This window comes from Gadus chalcogrammus, chromosome 18 (genome assembly GCF_026213295.1).
Source record: "Gadus chalcogrammus isolate NIFS_2021 chromosome 18, NIFS_Gcha_1.0, whole genome shotgun sequence".
NCBI classification, from domain to species: Eukaryota; Metazoa; Chordata; class Actinopteri; order Gadiformes; family Gadidae; genus Gadus; species Gadus chalcogrammus.
The window spans coordinates 1,911,342-1,928,035 of NC_079429.1; the positions used below are offsets into that span (position 1 = coordinate 1,911,342).

Here is a 16,694-nt window from a genome sequence, read left to right on the forward strand (position 1 = left end):
TCTCAAAAGCCCCGACATTGAAGCTTTGTCGCTGCCTCGGTCTCCTCAGTACCCTTGCTGTACTGGCGATGCCAGCCAGGGTTACATCTGACAGATCCAGATCAATACTGGAAGGGAGAACGGTGGAGTATTAACGGGGTTCATTGGGACAGTACCTATGCTGAGCCATTGCCTGTCCTGCATACATTGAATAATACATATATATGTGAGACGGGGTGTATGCTAGCCCTACCTAGAAGTTAAGTACTAAATTACTTCATCCAGTTTCTAAACTTTCAACTGACGAGATATTAACACCCGACGAGTTTTGAAACATCAAGATATAGATTTTTTTCTTTTTTAACATGAAGTACCATAAGGGTCCTCTTTATTGTTCCTTAGAAATGAGGATGGATGGAGATCTGGATAATAACTGTGTAGTGGTTTGGATATGGGCTGTGGTTTGCTCCGGGTTAGCACTGTACAGAATGACTTCAACTCGTCTGGGTTAGGACTGTGCAACCTTAACAAGGGACCATGTGAACTGATTGAAATGGTGGGGAAATGCCCCATTCGCAATAATGAACCACATTACAGAGTAAGAGGTCCCTATCAGAGAATAGGACAGCGGTAAGGTGTCGGCAGTTCACCTACCTAGCAGTACTGCTGGCAACGCTGACGTCCGTGGGGCGATCACTCCCCTCAGCTTCGGTCCTTACGTGGATCCCGGGGGTCACCACTGCCGCTACACACACACACACAAACACACATACCCATTTACAGCATGCACACGCACACACCTCAACAGCACGCACGCACGCACGCACGCACATACACACACACCAGGGAGGGGCCGATGGTCGATTCTATCGTCGATAGATGGATTCCATCGTCGATCGTCTCAAGTTGCAGATGAAAAGGAGTGTTTTTTTTGTGATTGTTCTGTTAACCAGAAAAACAGCGCTTTGGCGTGCCGTGTGTGGTGGCTAATTTTACAGCTTAAAAAGCCCCGCAAATTGTAATTGAAGTTCGCGTGACTGTAGCGCTGACCTGACGTATTACCTCACTGCTACGAGAGGAGAGGGGCTCGAAACCTACCGGTCTGCCCGCACGTAGAAATAACATCACACTCCGCTGCACTATTTCCACACACTTGCAAAACTGATGGTCGCTCAATTCTATGCGCGCGCTAGCGCGTTGTGTGTGTGTGTGGTAGTGTGTGTGTGTGTGTGTGTGTGTGTTGTGTGTGTGTGTGTGGTGTTGCTGTGTGTGTGTGTTGGTGTTGTGTGTGGTGTGTGTGTGTGTGTGTGTTTGTGTTGTGGTGTGTGTGTGGTGTGTGTGTGTGTGTTGTTAAGACATGGTGGAGCCATTACGCGCGTGTCTAAGCCGCGTCAACATGGACACTTCTGATCCGATTAGATTTCTAAACGGAATAGATCTATTCCTATCATTCAATCCGAATATATTGCAAAAGTGGTAAGCGTACGTCCGTGTGTCTCGCGCACAACCGTTATGTTTGTCTGGACTTATACGATAAGGGATACATTATATTATACATTATCCCGCTTATTACACGGCTCCTTGCCAAAACGAAGCAATATCTTCACACGGTGTGTCTTTTTACAATTACCATTCGTAGTGTTGATCAGCAGAGAAATAGTCTGCCAAAGACGTTGACGTCGCTTAGCAACCGGACACGCTGGGGTTGATAAGTTACCGGGACATGGAATTGTATTCCGATCAGAGAATTGTATTCCGATTAAGACGTATGTATGATCATTTTTTATTCCGATTGAGCTGTTCTTCCACTTCTAATCGGATCAGAAGTGTCCATAAAGGCGGCTATGTGGCGGAGCTATTGCGTGTGTGTGTGTGTGCAAGTGTGTGCATGAACGTCCTCACGCTCTGGCGTCAAAGGAAATCAACTAAACTAAATCAAAGAAACTAAAACTGTGATTCTGAAAAAAGTAAGTAAAAGTATAAAAGCTCTCGAAATTTCGTTTGTGTGTGGATGTGTTCATCGGTTTGAACGAAGGTAAACGGTGGGAAAATGAATTGGTAACGATGTTTTGAATTGTCAGAGGTTGACCAGACGGCTTCAATGAAACCAACTGAAAGTAGTAGAAAGGAGTGGTTGCATCCGGCGTACCATGAAACAGTGAACTTGACGACCCCTCCCCCCCCACGTATCGAAACTTAAATCAGCAGAGGCTCACGCTGGTCCAAGGGGAAGACCATCCTTATAAAAATAAAACTGCAATTTTATTATGTGATAAATCAGCTTGTAGACGATCGCCCAACCTTAACACACACACCTCAACAACACACACACACACACACACACACACACACACACACACACACACCACCACACACACACACACACACACACACAACACACCACACACACCCCACACACACACACACACACACACACACACACACACACCTGTGCTCATGATGTTCTGAAGCAGGCGTCTGGGTGTGACGTCATCGTCTTCCAGGAGTGATGTCGTGGGCCCAGGCCGGCGTGAGCCTGACCGCCGTCGGCTCTCCAGGACCACAGCAGGTCCGGAGCGCCCACCTTCTATTGAGGCCAAGGACAAGGAGGTGGGTGGGTGGGTGGGTTACAGGTGGGTGGGTGGGTTACAGGTGGGTGGGTGGGTACAGGTGGATGGATGGGTTACAGGTGGGTGGATGGGTTACAGGTGGGTGGGTGGGTTACAGGTGGGTGGGTGGGTTACAGGTGGGTGGGGTGGGTTACAGGTGGGTGGATGGGTTACAGGATGGGTCGGATGGATGGGTTTACAGGTGGGCTGGGTTACAGGTGATGGTGGGTAACAGGTGGGTTGGGTTTACAGGTGGGTGGATGGTTACAGTGTGGGTGGGTGGGTTACAGGTGGGTGGATGGATGGGTTACAGGTGGGTGGATGGATGGGTTACAGGTGGGTGGATGGGTTACAGGTGGGTGGATGGGTTACAGGTGGGTGGATGGGTTACAGGTGGGTGGATGGGTTACAGGTGGGTGGGTTACAGGTGGGTGGGTTACAGGTGGGTGGGTTACAGGTGGATGGATGGGTTACAGGTGGGTGGGTTACAGGTGGGTGGGTTACAGGTGGGTGGGTGGGTTACAGGTAGGTGGGTTACAGTTGGGTTGATGGAGGATTTACACGTTGGTGGATGGATGGATTTTAAAAAGGAGCCTAGTAGTCAGTCTACCTTGTGGAGCTTCTGTTTCAGATGCATCTTCAGGGCTTCGTGCGGGGTCTGGCAGATGCCAGAAAGCCTCTTACTTGACCTGACACGTCTCACGATATCCCCCTGGGTCTGCACCCCCACCTGGGATACCTGTAGCATCAGGGGGTCAGATCTGATACGTTGGAACATATTGTACCATGAGGCCAAGAGCGAGGGGTTCTCTACCGTCACGTTTCCAATATGGATGTTGGTCGGTGATACGCAAGGTCAGCCATGTGCCCCCGCCTACCTTGTGGAGCTCTTTCAGATGGATGTCCGGAGAGTGGCCGGTGCTGGGAAGGCTTCTCCCGCTCCGTCCGCTCCGTCGGGTAATACTGCCTTGGTCCTCCGCCTCAACCGGGGGATCCTGAGTGATGAACAATTGCTTATTTTAGGACACTTCTGGACAGGATAGGATTTGACTTGCTAGAGAGCATGATCATGGGAAGACACAGGCAGTGATTTACCAAACATCTCCTTTGAGTCCATGTGGTGTACATTATTCTTATAGGGGAAACTTCAACGTTGTTTGAAAAAAGCATCAAAGGGTTAAACATTAACAAAGAAATCGTTCCTATGGTCTGCAACTATTCAGGTGGTAGGGGTATACAGGTGCATCACAATTAATTAGAATATTGTGGAAAGGTTAATTAATTTTAAGAATTCAATTCACATGAAACTCATATTACATCGATTCATTACACCCAAAAGGGAAATATGTCACGCCTTTATTTGTATTAATCTGGATGATCATGGCTTATAGCTCATCAATTCCAAAATTCGGTATCTCAGAAGATTTGAATATTGTGAAAATTGTCAATATTGTATACTCAATTAGGGGTCACACTTTAAACAGCAAATTGCCTCAAAAACTCATAATACCTGCAAAAGTCTCCTGAGCCTTTGGGTGCACTCACACTAGGCCATCTGGCCGGTGCCGTGGCCGTTTTCACACCTAACCGTGCTCAAATCTGCCAGTGTGAGTGTGGCCACTTGGGAGAGGTGTGCTGCTGGCGGCAGACTTTATTATGGTCCATGCAGCGGACGCTTGGTGATGACATGTTACGACGTGATGACGTCTGTACAAGAGCCTACCGTGGCCAGGCCACAGTTGCGCCGGCCAACGGCCATGGCCAGATGGCCTAGTGTGAATGCAGGCCAGAGAACAATGGGGCCGGTTGAGCACGGTTAGGTGTGAAAACGGCCAACGGCCACGGCCAGATGGCCTAGTGTGAGTGCACCCTTTAAATGGTCTCTCAGTCTGGTTCAGTAGGCTTCATGGGGAAGACTGATGACTTGACAGTTGTGCAGGAGACAGACATTGACACCCTCCACAAGGAGGCTGACTCAAAAGGTCGTGGCTGGTTGTTCACAGAGAGCCTTATCAAAGCATATTATAGAAAGTTGATTGAACAGGAGAAAGTGTGGTAGAAAAACGGTGCACAAGCCACAGGGATAACCACCGCCCTCAGAGGATTGTCAAGCAAAGGCCATTTAAAAACGTGTTGGGGTTTCATACGGAGGGGAATGAGGCAGGAGTCTGTGCATCAAGAGCCCCCAGGCCAGACGGGTCCAGGACGAGGGCTACTACAACTGTCGCATTCCTCGTGTCAAGCTGAACCGGAGACTACCTCATAAGCGCCATTTGTAAATCAAGGTCCCAGAGTCTGGAGGAAGAATGGAAAGGCACAGAATCCATGTTTCTTGAAGTCCAATGTGAGGTTTCCCCAGTCAGTGATGACTTGGGGAAAGTCATCACTGAGCCATGTCGTCTTCTGGTGTTGGTCCACTGTGTTTTATTATCAAGTCCAAAGTCAACACAGCCGTCTAACAGGACGTTTTACAGCACTTCATGCTTCCTTCTGCTGACTTTAAGCTTTATGGGGATGCTGATTACATTTTTTTTGGCACCTGCACACGCTTCCAAAACCTGGTGTATATACCTGGTGCAATAGTGTAAAATGTGCCTACCTTTTGGACCGTGATCAGATGCTTGTCTGGGGTCGTACCGGTGCCAGGAAGGGTCTTCCTCTGCCTCAGGCTACGTCGCACCAGGCGGCCTTCAGTCTCCACATCCCTCTGGGCTACTGCGGCCCAGGATCTACTCCAACAGACGGATCAAACGTTGCCAATATTGCAGCGCAAACAAAGATTGGGGGTGGACCTAAAATGCGTTATATGCATCATATAAGACCAATACTCATACAAGACCAACACATATACTCCAATGTAGACCAATAAATACTCTCATACAAGACCAATAAGCACTCTAATGTCGACCAATACATACTCTCACACAAGACCAACACCTACTCCAATTTAGACCAATAAATACTATGTACGTTAACTAATAGTTCTAATAACTGCTACTATTGTAGCGGGTTGTTCATAAGTAGTTCTTGTTTATGGGGCTAGTCGTAGCTACCAGGGCTGCTCGTTACTTTACAGAGTAGACTAGTACCCTATGCTTCGATACTGTGTCTAATAAAGTTAAGTAAGGTGTACAGTAGTGTACATGTACGTAAGTAAGTATAGTTAATTCAGTAAAGTAATGTAAAATGAAAGTATTACCGGGTAACAGGGGACCGAGGCGGCTCGGTGGAGATAATATTACGCAGCAGAATACGAGGAGACACATTAGTCAGGGAGGAATCCATCGTGTTGTAACGGAGGGTGTACTATAATATGAATATATAATGTGTAATACTAATATATAACATTAGACGCTCCTGGTCAAGTTGTTGTTGATTGATTTTATTGTTATGACGGAAGTTACGCCTTCCCGCGTCAAATTGAAGTGCAATCTCGCGATAGCACCGACGGGTATTAACTGTGTAGCTTTTAAGTGGCTCTCGCGACAGGACAATCTGGGATATGTAGTTTATTCGTGATTCACGACAGCCAGCTGTGGGATATGTAGTTCATTACTGACCTTCTGCATATACGAATGAACAGTCTATCTTTAGAATGAACCTTTGGATCGAAAATGTCCAACTCATGACAATGTCATTAACATGATCTCTAATAATTTGTAATAGAAAAGACAAGCCAATCATCATCTGGGAAGGATCCCACCGCATGCACACAACATGAGTCATTTATTGAACTCGTTTCAATTAGTTTAAGTGCTTTTTTATTTAGAATTTTTTTTTTTGGTCGCAGAAATGTTTAGAAGTCAGGTCTGTCCTTCTTCAAAGTAGAGTAATCCATATTCACTGTAAACATCTGTGAAGGACAATCAATATTATGGTAAATATCATGTATCACATAAACATAAAGAATATTAATGTGCAATGAATATATTTTAAGCATATGAATCATTCTATAATTATATGCTGAAGGCTATGAAATCACATTATACATGATTCATAGCATAAAATAGAACAATATGATCTGATAAATATATTAAATGTAAGATATGATGAAATATGAAGTAAATGTTCACCTTGTACTGATGTTTGGGGTCCAGGTTGTTCCAGGGTTCTGGGTTGTTCTTGTGGTCCCATCTGAATGTGAGGGTAGATGAGTAAAGCTCTTGTTGCGTTATATTACCTTAATATACACAATGAACATATATATATACACACGTATATATATTTATAGACACACGCATACATATATATATATATATATATATATAATACATAATAATACATAGGCTAATGCATATTATAGATAGCACGAGTTCTATATATTAATATTAATATAACAAATGTATATATATATAAGATGACCCTACATGAGCATTACACACCCACATGAACACACCCACTCGCATGTGCACGCAGACGCACTCACACGCATTAACAGGAATACGTAGGCTACACTGCACACACACACACACACAGCGCACACACACACACACACACACACACACACACACACACACACCAAACAACACCACACACACACACACACACACCACACACACACACACACACACACACACACACACACACATTCTTGCCGTTTTAGACTTACGAGACGTCGGGGTTTTTCAGAGCTAGGCGGGACAGGTACATCGCGCTCATGGTCGCCCCTCCACCGATGAAGATGAACAGAGGAATGAGCTAGAGAGACAGGATCAGACCGTATTGAATAGAACACCAAGTTTTATGATAGTCTGATTGGGGCAGCCCCAGCACATTTGGCGCTCTAGGCGAGCTTCACTCCTGGCGCTCCCCCCCCCTCCGCAAAGAAATAAATAAAATAAAAAATAATAGTTCGTTATTCCCCACGAAACTGAATTGCAACCTTGAAAAACTGTTTTGCCCTGTAACTGCATTTCTTTCACATAAACACAACAACGATCGCAACGATGAACAAACATTCAAGAATAAAATCCACGGAGGAAAAAATTGCGCCCCGGATGGCTTTTGCCTCTTCATTTTCTTGATTTCGTTCTTGATTCTCGATTCTTGAAAACACTCCTTATAGTACTAGCATGTTCTGACGAAACCAAGGAGGTAGGTTCCCCTTCCGTTTTCGATTTTTGGCTAATTTTACCCTAATGTTAGATTTTTTTTTTATTTTATGTCAAAAATTGGTGGAGATATAGAAGGGGCGCAAAAAATATGCGCCAGGAGGGAAAAAATATATAATTGTGTTTTTTTTTTTTTTCGGGCGCATTATTTTGCGCTCCCCCTCTAGATGGCGCTCTAGGCGGCCGCCTAACCCGCCTGTAGGGAAGGCCGCCCCGGTGTAACAAACGTGTTAAGTTATTCAAGATCCATATATCCCTTGCTGCCTTTTCATAAAATCATGTAAAGGTCAACCTGAACACATCTTTCCATTCAAACCAGTAAACCGAGACTGGTTATGCCAGCCCCTGACCAATTTTTAAAATAAGATCAATTAATTCACATGTGCAGCAATATAATTAAGCTATGCTACTGTATTACAATACATCTCATATTCATACTGAATGAATCGCCAAGGTCTAATTGCAGTCGTCAAGTGTCGTGGCAGGTTCACTGTGGAGAGTCACGATTCAATGGCATCTGTGATTCGCCCAATAAAACGACTCAAACTTACAGCGGGATGGCTTTTAAGCTGCTTGGCCACGACGCCGAGCACAGACGACATTGCGATTGTCAATCCGTTTACCAATCCACTTGACTGCTTGGCGTGGTTAGAATTGTTCTCCAAGCGGGTGGGTCTCCTGCAGAACCGTCTGCTCTGTTCCGCAGTCTATATCAGAATGCACGTCTAGCACGGCACCCGACAGAATCCAGTCTAATCACACACGTCCACCACGACACGTCAAGTCATAAAGGCGAACCATGACCCTAAACGTCGATGCACAACATCCCTTGTGTTAAGAACATTTATGGAACAGAACCTGCAGAATAGATTCAGCCACATGTGTACGTGCGCATTATTTTATTAATATTTGACTTGTGCAAGACATGGAAACTCCCAGAACTCATAATTCCAAATTGCAGATACATCTGCTACAATATTATGCCTGCTACTACTGCTACTTATAATTTTACTATTTTATTTTACTAATGATGCTACTACTAATATTAATATATTAATAGTAATATAATAATAATACTATATACTAATATTATATACTTATACTTATATACTAATATTACTATTACTATATTATTAATACCAATATGATACTTATCATATATAAGTAGTCTAATGATCATTTCAATCATGTAGGCCTATCGTTAATCGCTGGGGTCTGAATTAATGCTAAATGAGCAGAGTACCACCTGGTGGCAAGCCAAGGTTTTGGAAACTCAACAATTATGTTAGAGTGCATATCTTTTTAAGCATGACAATGGAGTACATTTCTAGTCTGCACTTGTCTTTTCACTTGTATTACTATTCAAGCAAAATGAAAGCAGGCTCCCTCTGTCATACAAATTAACAAGATTCTAATTCAAAATTGTGTACAAACCCTATTGGACTAACAGTTACAATTGCAAATATTATATACATATGTATTTTTTGTTCAGTGTCCAGTTTTGCAGTTATCTGTTCTGTCTGAGGGTGTCTAGAACATCATCCCCCTTAGATTTCGCTGTTTGTCACACACAAACACATGACAGTGTTTGTCACGAAACTTGCCATGTTGAGACTTCCACAACGGTCGGCAGCAACTGTGAAAGTTTGCGGTCTGCCATGTGCTTTGAGGAAGTGGGATTGGATGGGGGCTGAAGGGATTTTGGGGACTTTTTTCAGTTTGATACTTTCAATGTCTTGCCAACTCTAGTAGGTTTCTCCAAATAGCCTAGGCTAGATTTAAGTGAATAAACAATTTTAAAACATGCCTTTTGCAGGTGCAATCCAACTGTCTGAGTAGCCTAATAGAAGACAGACTGTTACGGCCCGAGATGGGGGGAGCCCAAACGCACGACAGACACAAGAGTTGTAACAGTTCATATGTTTATTTGCTGCGAAATGAGAAGAGGCTGGTTGTTGCTGGAGCCCAGCTGGGTTGAAGTAGGAACCAGGACTGCGGTGTGGAGGAACAGTACGTCCCGCGGTAGTGATATGGCCAGGACAGGAGCGGGTTAGAACCCAACAATCAAGAAAACAGGAACACAGATACATAGTAACCAGGAACGCTACTTACGTAGACTGTTTGACTAACTGGCGATGACTGATTGAGAAGCCAGAGTCGGTAAACAGGAAGTGGGGATTAAGATAATCATCAGGTGTACCTGGTGTAGAAAAGGCGGAGAAAGGCAATGGTATCCATCTGCAGTCCCGGAGCTGGGACCTGTGGTGTGGCAAGGGGCCGACTGTGACGCAAAGCGTTGAAAAAAGCCGAAATAAAAACCACAGGGCCCCTTGACACACCACAGGCTCTGGCTCCGGGGCTGAAGCCGGATGCTACTCGTGAAAGGAGGAGTGGGGAGAAGCTGGAGTTCGCTAGCTCCGCCCATAACATGAAACAAAAATGGCCATCTGGGCAACAATTATTATTTAACTACAATTAAAATTATACATAATTTATATTATTTTAGATTAGTTTGTACATTTTTGACCTTATGAAGAAAAACACCTTGTATATACATTTTCAATTTTGTATTTCAGGCGTGCAGCCTTCTCCCACTCTGATTTGTAATTTCAACAGAGTTTTCAATACTGTAAAATAGAATCCAGGTCCTTAATCTTTATTTGATGATGCTCTTCTCTGCGTATTTGATAAATCAGTAACTAAAAACTTTTTTTGGTAGGCTAATCATTTGTGTTTATAACACTGTTCATTCATTTCACTGTTCTTCCTCTCATTCCTTTCCTTACTTGTTTTTTTTTTTTTACATTTCTTTGTTATTCCACTCTTCTGCCCCAGCCATACTGACTGTTTTGTTAAACTTAGAGGTTGGGGGATTTTTGTAATAAAAGCTTTTTTAATTGTAACACTTTTGGTTCAAATCCTATTTCTTACACATGCAGCCATTCGGACGACATTCGATGATAGCTGATAACCAAGGTACACACTGTAATACTAAAATCAAGAGGACATACAGGCAGTTCAAATAAAAAGAGATAGAACTTTATTGATCTTCATAAATATGTACGATTGCTCCATAACACAAACAACGTAGTAAACGTATGTAGGCCTAGAAAAATACAGTTCAATGTTATTGCTTAAGAAACAGATTCCTTCCAACTAACTATTTATGAAAAATGCAATCAATAATTTATAGAAAAGTCAATGGTTACATATCGACCAGCAACGAAGTTGGAGTAGGCTAGCTATATGAATTGTAATACACCAACATTGTTAACTGTCAAACATAGAAGCAAATGAAAATGAAATACCAACGCAACTGAAATGTTAATATTAGACTATTAACAATATTATGAGAATTACGTAGGTCTCCCATAATCATTCAGGTAATCAATACGTCCGTGCCTGTTCCAGCTTTTTCAAAGATATTTGTGTTTTGTATATCCGTGTTCAACGCCATTCATGAAAGGAAAAACCTTGAACAAGACAAGTAAATGGAGCCGTGCACTTCTTTAATAGGTCCATGGCACTGAGCCGTTTGTTTCACTACGACTCCTTTCAGCTGCCCACCCCTCCATCCCCAGCAAAAAATATACACATAAAACGGCTAATAAAACGCTTGAGGAGGCGTTTTGAAAAGAGAAAACTTACATTTGTTTAGAACATGCTATAAATATAATTATGAGCCTTTGATTGATATCCAGAAATTTTTTGCGGGGACACATTCCTGTTCCCCACTTGTGTTGGAGTGAACGGCGATATCTACTTCTGGGACTCCATGAATTGACGGACCCGTCCACAGCCCGCTAAAACGGGTGCAATACCAGGCTTGGCCGCTTAGCACTGGTGGATTGCGGAAGTATGCAATGCTCCTGGGGGCTTGACAAAAACAACACAGTGATCCTATTTAAAGAAAATACAAAAAAAACATGAGCTGTCTGTAATACACATTTAGAAACCAGAATAAAATTCCAATCGTCTACAAACACCTTTGGCAACAGATGCAAATAAAAATATAACAATCATCAATCATTGACGATATGATTAAACTGTCTCAGATAATTACCCATATATTCATTGATAGATTTCCACAGCAGTAGGATTTACTGCAGAGTCGGTTTGGTCTCCTTCTGCAGTCCCAGAGCTTTTCTTTTCCCCTGCTGCGTCCTCGTCCTCCATTCTACTTCCTGTCCTCAGAGCCCTCCGGAGCTGTTTCCAGAAGAGCAGTTGGGCCATGGCCGGGTCGGTGCACTCCGAGCCGGGCCACTGCAAATAGGTCTTCCTCAACATGACCTTCCTCATGCGGTGGTAGGAGGAAAGCTCCCTCTCTGGGATATGCTCCAGGAACACCAGCAGCAGAACGTCCCGATGCTCGTCAAAGAGCCGGTAGCTGGCCAGCTGGATCTCCAGTGAACACCACTCACTCTGCAGAAAGTTCCGGCTCACAACACAAAGCGTCTTGCGGCTGCCATACACAGCGGACACGATGTTGTCCACTATGTTGCGTCCCGGTTCAAAGTCCCGGTGATGAAGGCAAAGTTTGAACGAGGAGCCGTTTCCCTCCAGGTTTGGGAGCAGCTGCTCTAGAACCCAGGCTTCGTTGTTGAAATTATAGGAGATGAATGCGTCGTATTCACAGTTTTCCTCGTCTTCCCTCAGTTTGCGCCACTGTTCGCTGAACCAGGCACGGAACACATAATAGCCATATTTCATTTTCCAATATAGCTTGACATGTAATAGAGGGACTACAATGGAAACAAAAATAACAGCAGCCGTAATGAAAAACATATACTTTCCAAGGTCTACAAAACAAACCTTTGTGTCAAAATTGAAGAAAAAATTACCAATGCTCTCTTTGCATCGCAGGCTATGCAAATATATCAATTGCACTTTATAGTTATTAAGTGTCCAGTTTTGCAGTTCTAGGTTTTGGCATGTACAGCTGAGTGGAATCTTTCTTATGTCAAGGTAGCTGAGGCTTCTGAGGCTGTTCAGAACCCCCACATCAATGTGCTGCATCACGTTATGGGTAAGGTATAAGCCTTTTAGTTTGGCAAGATGTCCAAAAACTTCTTTGGACAAATTCTGAAGGCCCATATTTTGCAGACTCAGCCTCTTCAAATTCCTCAGGTTTTTGAAGCTCCCCGGCTCGAGATTTACCAAGCCATTGCACGAGTTATCTAGCGTTAGATAAGCCAGGCCTGTCAGATCGTCAAAGGTGTCAGAAGCGAGGTGATCGATGCGGTTGTTGGTAAGGTACAGATTTCTCAGGGAGTGAAGACCTCGGAAAAAGCCATGAGGCAGCCGGGTTATACCGAAGGGCTGTTGTCCATCCAGTTTAAGATCCCTGAGACGGCTGAGATTCACAAAAGGAGAAACGAAAATTTCATGAGTGAAACGAATCCGGTTCTTAAGTAGATCCAACACTTCCAGGGTGTTTTGGAACGGAGCGAACTCAATGCTATCTATTTGTTTAAGGTTGTTTCCATCCAAGTAGAGGTTTCTTAGACGTTTCAATCCCTTGAGGCCACCTTCATAAATATGGGAGATTTTATTCCCGCCCAGGTCCAAGATAGTCAGCCGACCAAGATCTCGGAATCTGCCATAGAAAATCACTGCGATGCGGTTGTTGCGAAGATTCAAGGTTTCAAGGCTACTTAAGCCCTCAAAGGTGCTGTTCCACAACTCAGTCAAGAGGTTGTTGTCCAGACGGAGTTTCTGGAGCTTGGATAGCCCTCTGAGTGCTCCGAAATTAAGACTAGCAATGCTGTTTATGTTGAGGTTTAAAATTGTGACATTTGGTGTGTGAGCAAAGGCGTCAGAGTTGACTGAGAGGATGCGATTGTAACGAAAGCTCAACTGTGTGAGGGGAAGCTTATATTTTGTACCCTTGCAGGACAACAGTCGTTTGATGTGGTTGTGCTCTATTTTGAAACTTTTTATGTGTTTCTGTCCTTCAAGAAACTCGAGACATTTGACCTGTTTCAGATTGTTTGAGGAGATGTCGAATGTTCCTGTGATTTGAGGGCAGTTGGTTAATGAAGTATTTGGTAACATATTAAATCTATTAAATTTCAGAGTCATGTGGGTCGTGTGTTTACTTTTCCTAAAAAACGTGCATAGCTTAATGATCTGACTTGGATCGGTTAAGCCCATGTCAGAGAAGTCAACATAAGTAGCATCAACGTTGGTCACTTTGAAAAATTCAAATATTTTAACTTTTGTTGAACCCATCTGTAAATAGCGAATCTGCGCTAGGTCGACTCCTTTGAAAGCAGTAGTTGATAGTTCCACGTTCTTTGATAAATCTAGTAGTCTGATGTTCGTGAGAAATGAATCAGCGCAAGCCAATGATAACAACTTATTTCCACATACAAACAATTCAGTCAGGCTCTTAGGCAATGAGCTGTTTAAATGAGTGAGAGATGTCAAAAAGTTAAAGCCAAGATCTAGCGTCTTCAGTTGACTTAGGGAAGAAACGGATCTCACGACGACAGAGAAGTTATGCAGACTGTTATTTCGTAAGATCAAGGTGTTCAACTGAGGGGTGGAAGTGAAGAGGCTCTGGGGGAGGTCTTCCAAGAGGTTGTGTTTCAGTGAGAGATAAGTGAGGTTGTAAAGGTCCTGAAAAACCGAGCAGTTGAGTTTTGATAGGCGGTTGGAAGACAAGATGAGAGTCCTGAGTTGATGCATTCTCCGGAAAGCAAGCCCGTCAATGAACTTCAAATTGTTACTGTCCATAGAAAGGTTTTCCAATTTGAAAAAGCGTATAAAGCTCTCTGTGGGTATGTGCGAGACGTTATTATTTCCAATGGTGATGTTGATGGCAGATGCTGGCAGGTCACCCACAATTAGAGATATGAGCTTTTCGGCTCGTTGACTGCAAGTGAATGTCAGATTATTTGAGTATTGATCTCCAATGCAATTTTTAAAGCCGTACTGATGGGAGAAATGAATCAAAAGCCCAACTGTCAATATTGATAGGTGTCTTGTTGAATCCGCCATTTTGATGAATATTAAGGTCAAGAGAAGCTCCCAGGGTATTTCCCGTGCATGGTTTGAATCTGGATCACTGTTCTTTTTTAATGCAATTCCATTATTTTCATTATTGCAGTGTACGAGATTAGTAATGTATCCCGGAAACCTATAGAAAAAATAAAACAAAAATCATATTTCTACGTTTAGTATGATAATACCATATTCAGATCTTCCTGTGCCAAATGCATAAAAGCCCTTTCCAACAGAAGTCAGATAGTCATTTTCAAACGTCTTTCATGAGTGGTCCTCATATGACAAATATACACATGTGTATATGTATATTATATATATACATATACCTATATATATTATATTATATATATATATATACATACATCTACCATACTATACATATACCTATATATATATATATTATCTTACTTATATTATATATATATATATATATATGCTAGGCTATCAATTCCTTTAAAGATCTCCCCCCCCAATCAAATGGTGTACATTTCAATAGGTTTCATCTGGGTCAAAGTTAACGCATGGGTCATTCATTCCCTGCAGTACACCGAAAGTATTTTATTTTTTCAGACGAGGGTCGGTCAAGATTCAGCAGTTTCAGGTTCCTTATAATGCAACCCAGTCGCCCGAAAAAAGAAATTGGTAGGCTATTTCTGCGTTTCTGCAAACATAGCCTATAATAAAAATAATCCATATGGATTCCTTTTTTCCGATTTTTGTTACACATGAATAACCAATTACCCATTAGCACCTGGACCCGTTAAACTGTTCTTTATACATTTATGAGAAAACTGATTATAGCTTACGTTAGTAACCAGACCTAAACGTCCCTGTTTCTTGTTTCAACACCACCATTGTAATGATATACTTGAAAAAGATTTGCATTTCAGCAAATAAAAACAATTGATCACAATGAAAATATAACGTATGCATTCTGCATTTGTATTCGTGTCTGTAGTCATTTAATGTTGGATTTTAAGGTTGTGTAATAAAAGGAAACGGACAAGCAAATGTCTGCTCTCTTATCTTGTTGTACGCCGACGCCTGAAGATTTAACCCAAAAAGTCGGATAAATATAAACCTTTTTCACACGGTTCTTGGAAATACGATAGAGCGTGCAGCGCTCGGTGGCCAAGCCTGGTGTGAGCGCGTCGAGCGCATCTTTTGTGTCTGAATGCGCGTTACGCGAATCATCGAACACCCCTTTTAACCTTGTGTGTTAAAAGTGTGCCACACGACGCGCAATCGTGTGGCGTGCGCTCCGACCTAAAAGTTGTGCTCACGCTAGGCTTTTGGCCAGGAAGACAACCTTTTTTATTCAGTTTACGCACAGCGACGGATTTCCTGACACAGTATACCACTATAATATACTATAGACTAAACCGATGTCCCGAGCACTCCAACATTCTCTGATGTGGGTGTGAAGCAAGATACTTTTATGTTTATTTGTAATAATTAACCCATCATTTATTTGATAAAGATGTTGATTATAGTAATAGTTTAGTGACAATTGTTTAGGCCTTTTGCTATTGCCTCAAGTGCTCAACATGCGTCTATATTGTATATTTTAGGACTTTCAAATAAGATGAAAACTCAAACAACCTTACTTTCTACAAAACAAGGACCTAAGATCGCATGGATTAGTCGTGACTAATCCATAAAATACATGAACACAAACACAAGGCTAGCATGGTTCTCTTACCTTCACAAGTCTCCACATAGTCTGTGACAGAGCTTGCTCTGCCTGCCCACCTGTCTGGCTGTGTGCGGAGCGTCTCCCACTGCGGGCGCGTCGGGCAAGGACCGAGTGGGGGGAAGGAGTCACGAAGATCCTCCTGCATGCCTATTGGCTGGCACTAACGACACCGTAGGACACACACAGCTGATTTATTCACATACGGTTGTATATACATATACATTATGTTTCCATGTTTCTATTCTGGGAAAAGTAATGTACCAGCAGACAAAGCTTTTGCAATCGGAAGCA

At 43.0% G+C, this 16,694-nt stretch overlaps 2 protein-coding genes across 5 annotated transcripts; both read right to left on the minus strand.

Annotated features, from left to right (window-relative positions):
• Positions 1-6,190: 6,190 nt before the first annotated feature.
• LOC130371927 (cytochrome c oxidase subunit NDUFA4-like) lies at positions 6,191-16,446 on the minus strand. Of its 2 annotated transcripts, none has more exons than XM_056577809.1 (4): positions 16,410-16,446; positions 7,198-7,286; positions 6,662-6,722; positions 6,191-6,441 (listed from the first exon to the last, which is right to left on the minus strand). In XM_056577809.1, exons 1-4 carry the CDS (start codon positions 16,425-16,427, stop codon positions 6,385-6,387), a joined length of 225 nt encoding a protein of 74 aa, XP_056433784.1. In that variant the 5' UTR covers positions 16,428-16,446; the 3' UTR covers positions 6,191-6,384. The 2 variants fall into 2 exon arrangements, with proteins under 2 accessions (XP_056433784.1, XP_056433783.1); XM_056577808.1 differs by lacking the exon at positions 16,410-16,446 and adding an exon at positions 8,251-8,627 and having other exon boundaries at positions 6,267-6,441.
• Positions 10,348-16,468, minus strand: LOC130371907 (toll-like receptor 13). 3 transcript variants are annotated; one of them, XM_056577780.1, is made up of 3 exons: positions 16,410-16,468; positions 11,763-14,840; positions 10,348-11,575 (listed from the first exon to the last, which is right to left on the minus strand). In XM_056577780.1, exon 2 carries the CDS (start codon positions 14,699-14,701, stop codon positions 11,771-11,773), a length of 2,931 nt encoding a protein of 976 aa, XP_056433755.1. In that variant the 5' UTR covers positions 14,702-14,840; positions 16,410-16,468; the 3' UTR covers positions 10,348-11,575; positions 11,763-11,770. The 3 variants fall into 3 exon arrangements, with proteins under 3 accessions (XP_056433755.1, XP_056433754.1, XP_056433753.1); XM_056577779.1 differs by having other exon boundaries at positions 10,348-11,599; XM_056577778.1 differs by having other exon boundaries at positions 10,348-14,840.
• Positions 16,469-16,694: the final 226 nt, after the last annotated feature.

Coding starts and splice junctions, on each gene's coding strand:
- LOC130371927 (XM_056577808.1), bottom strand. CDS start 8,301: ATGTCGTCTGTGCTCGGCGTCGTGGCCAAGCAGCTTAAAAGCCATCCC. Junction 6,723..7,197: donor CTGAAAAACCCCGACGTCTC/GTAAGTCTAAAA, acceptor CCTCACATTCAG/ATGGGACCACAAGAACAACC. Junction 6,442..6,661: donor ACCCCAAACATCAGTACAAG/GTGAACATTTAC, acceptor TGTCCTTCACAG/ATGTTTACAGTGAATATGGA.
- LOC130371907 (XM_056577780.1), bottom strand. CDS start 14,701: ATGGCGGATTCAACAAGACACCTATCAATATTGACAGTTGGGCTTTTG.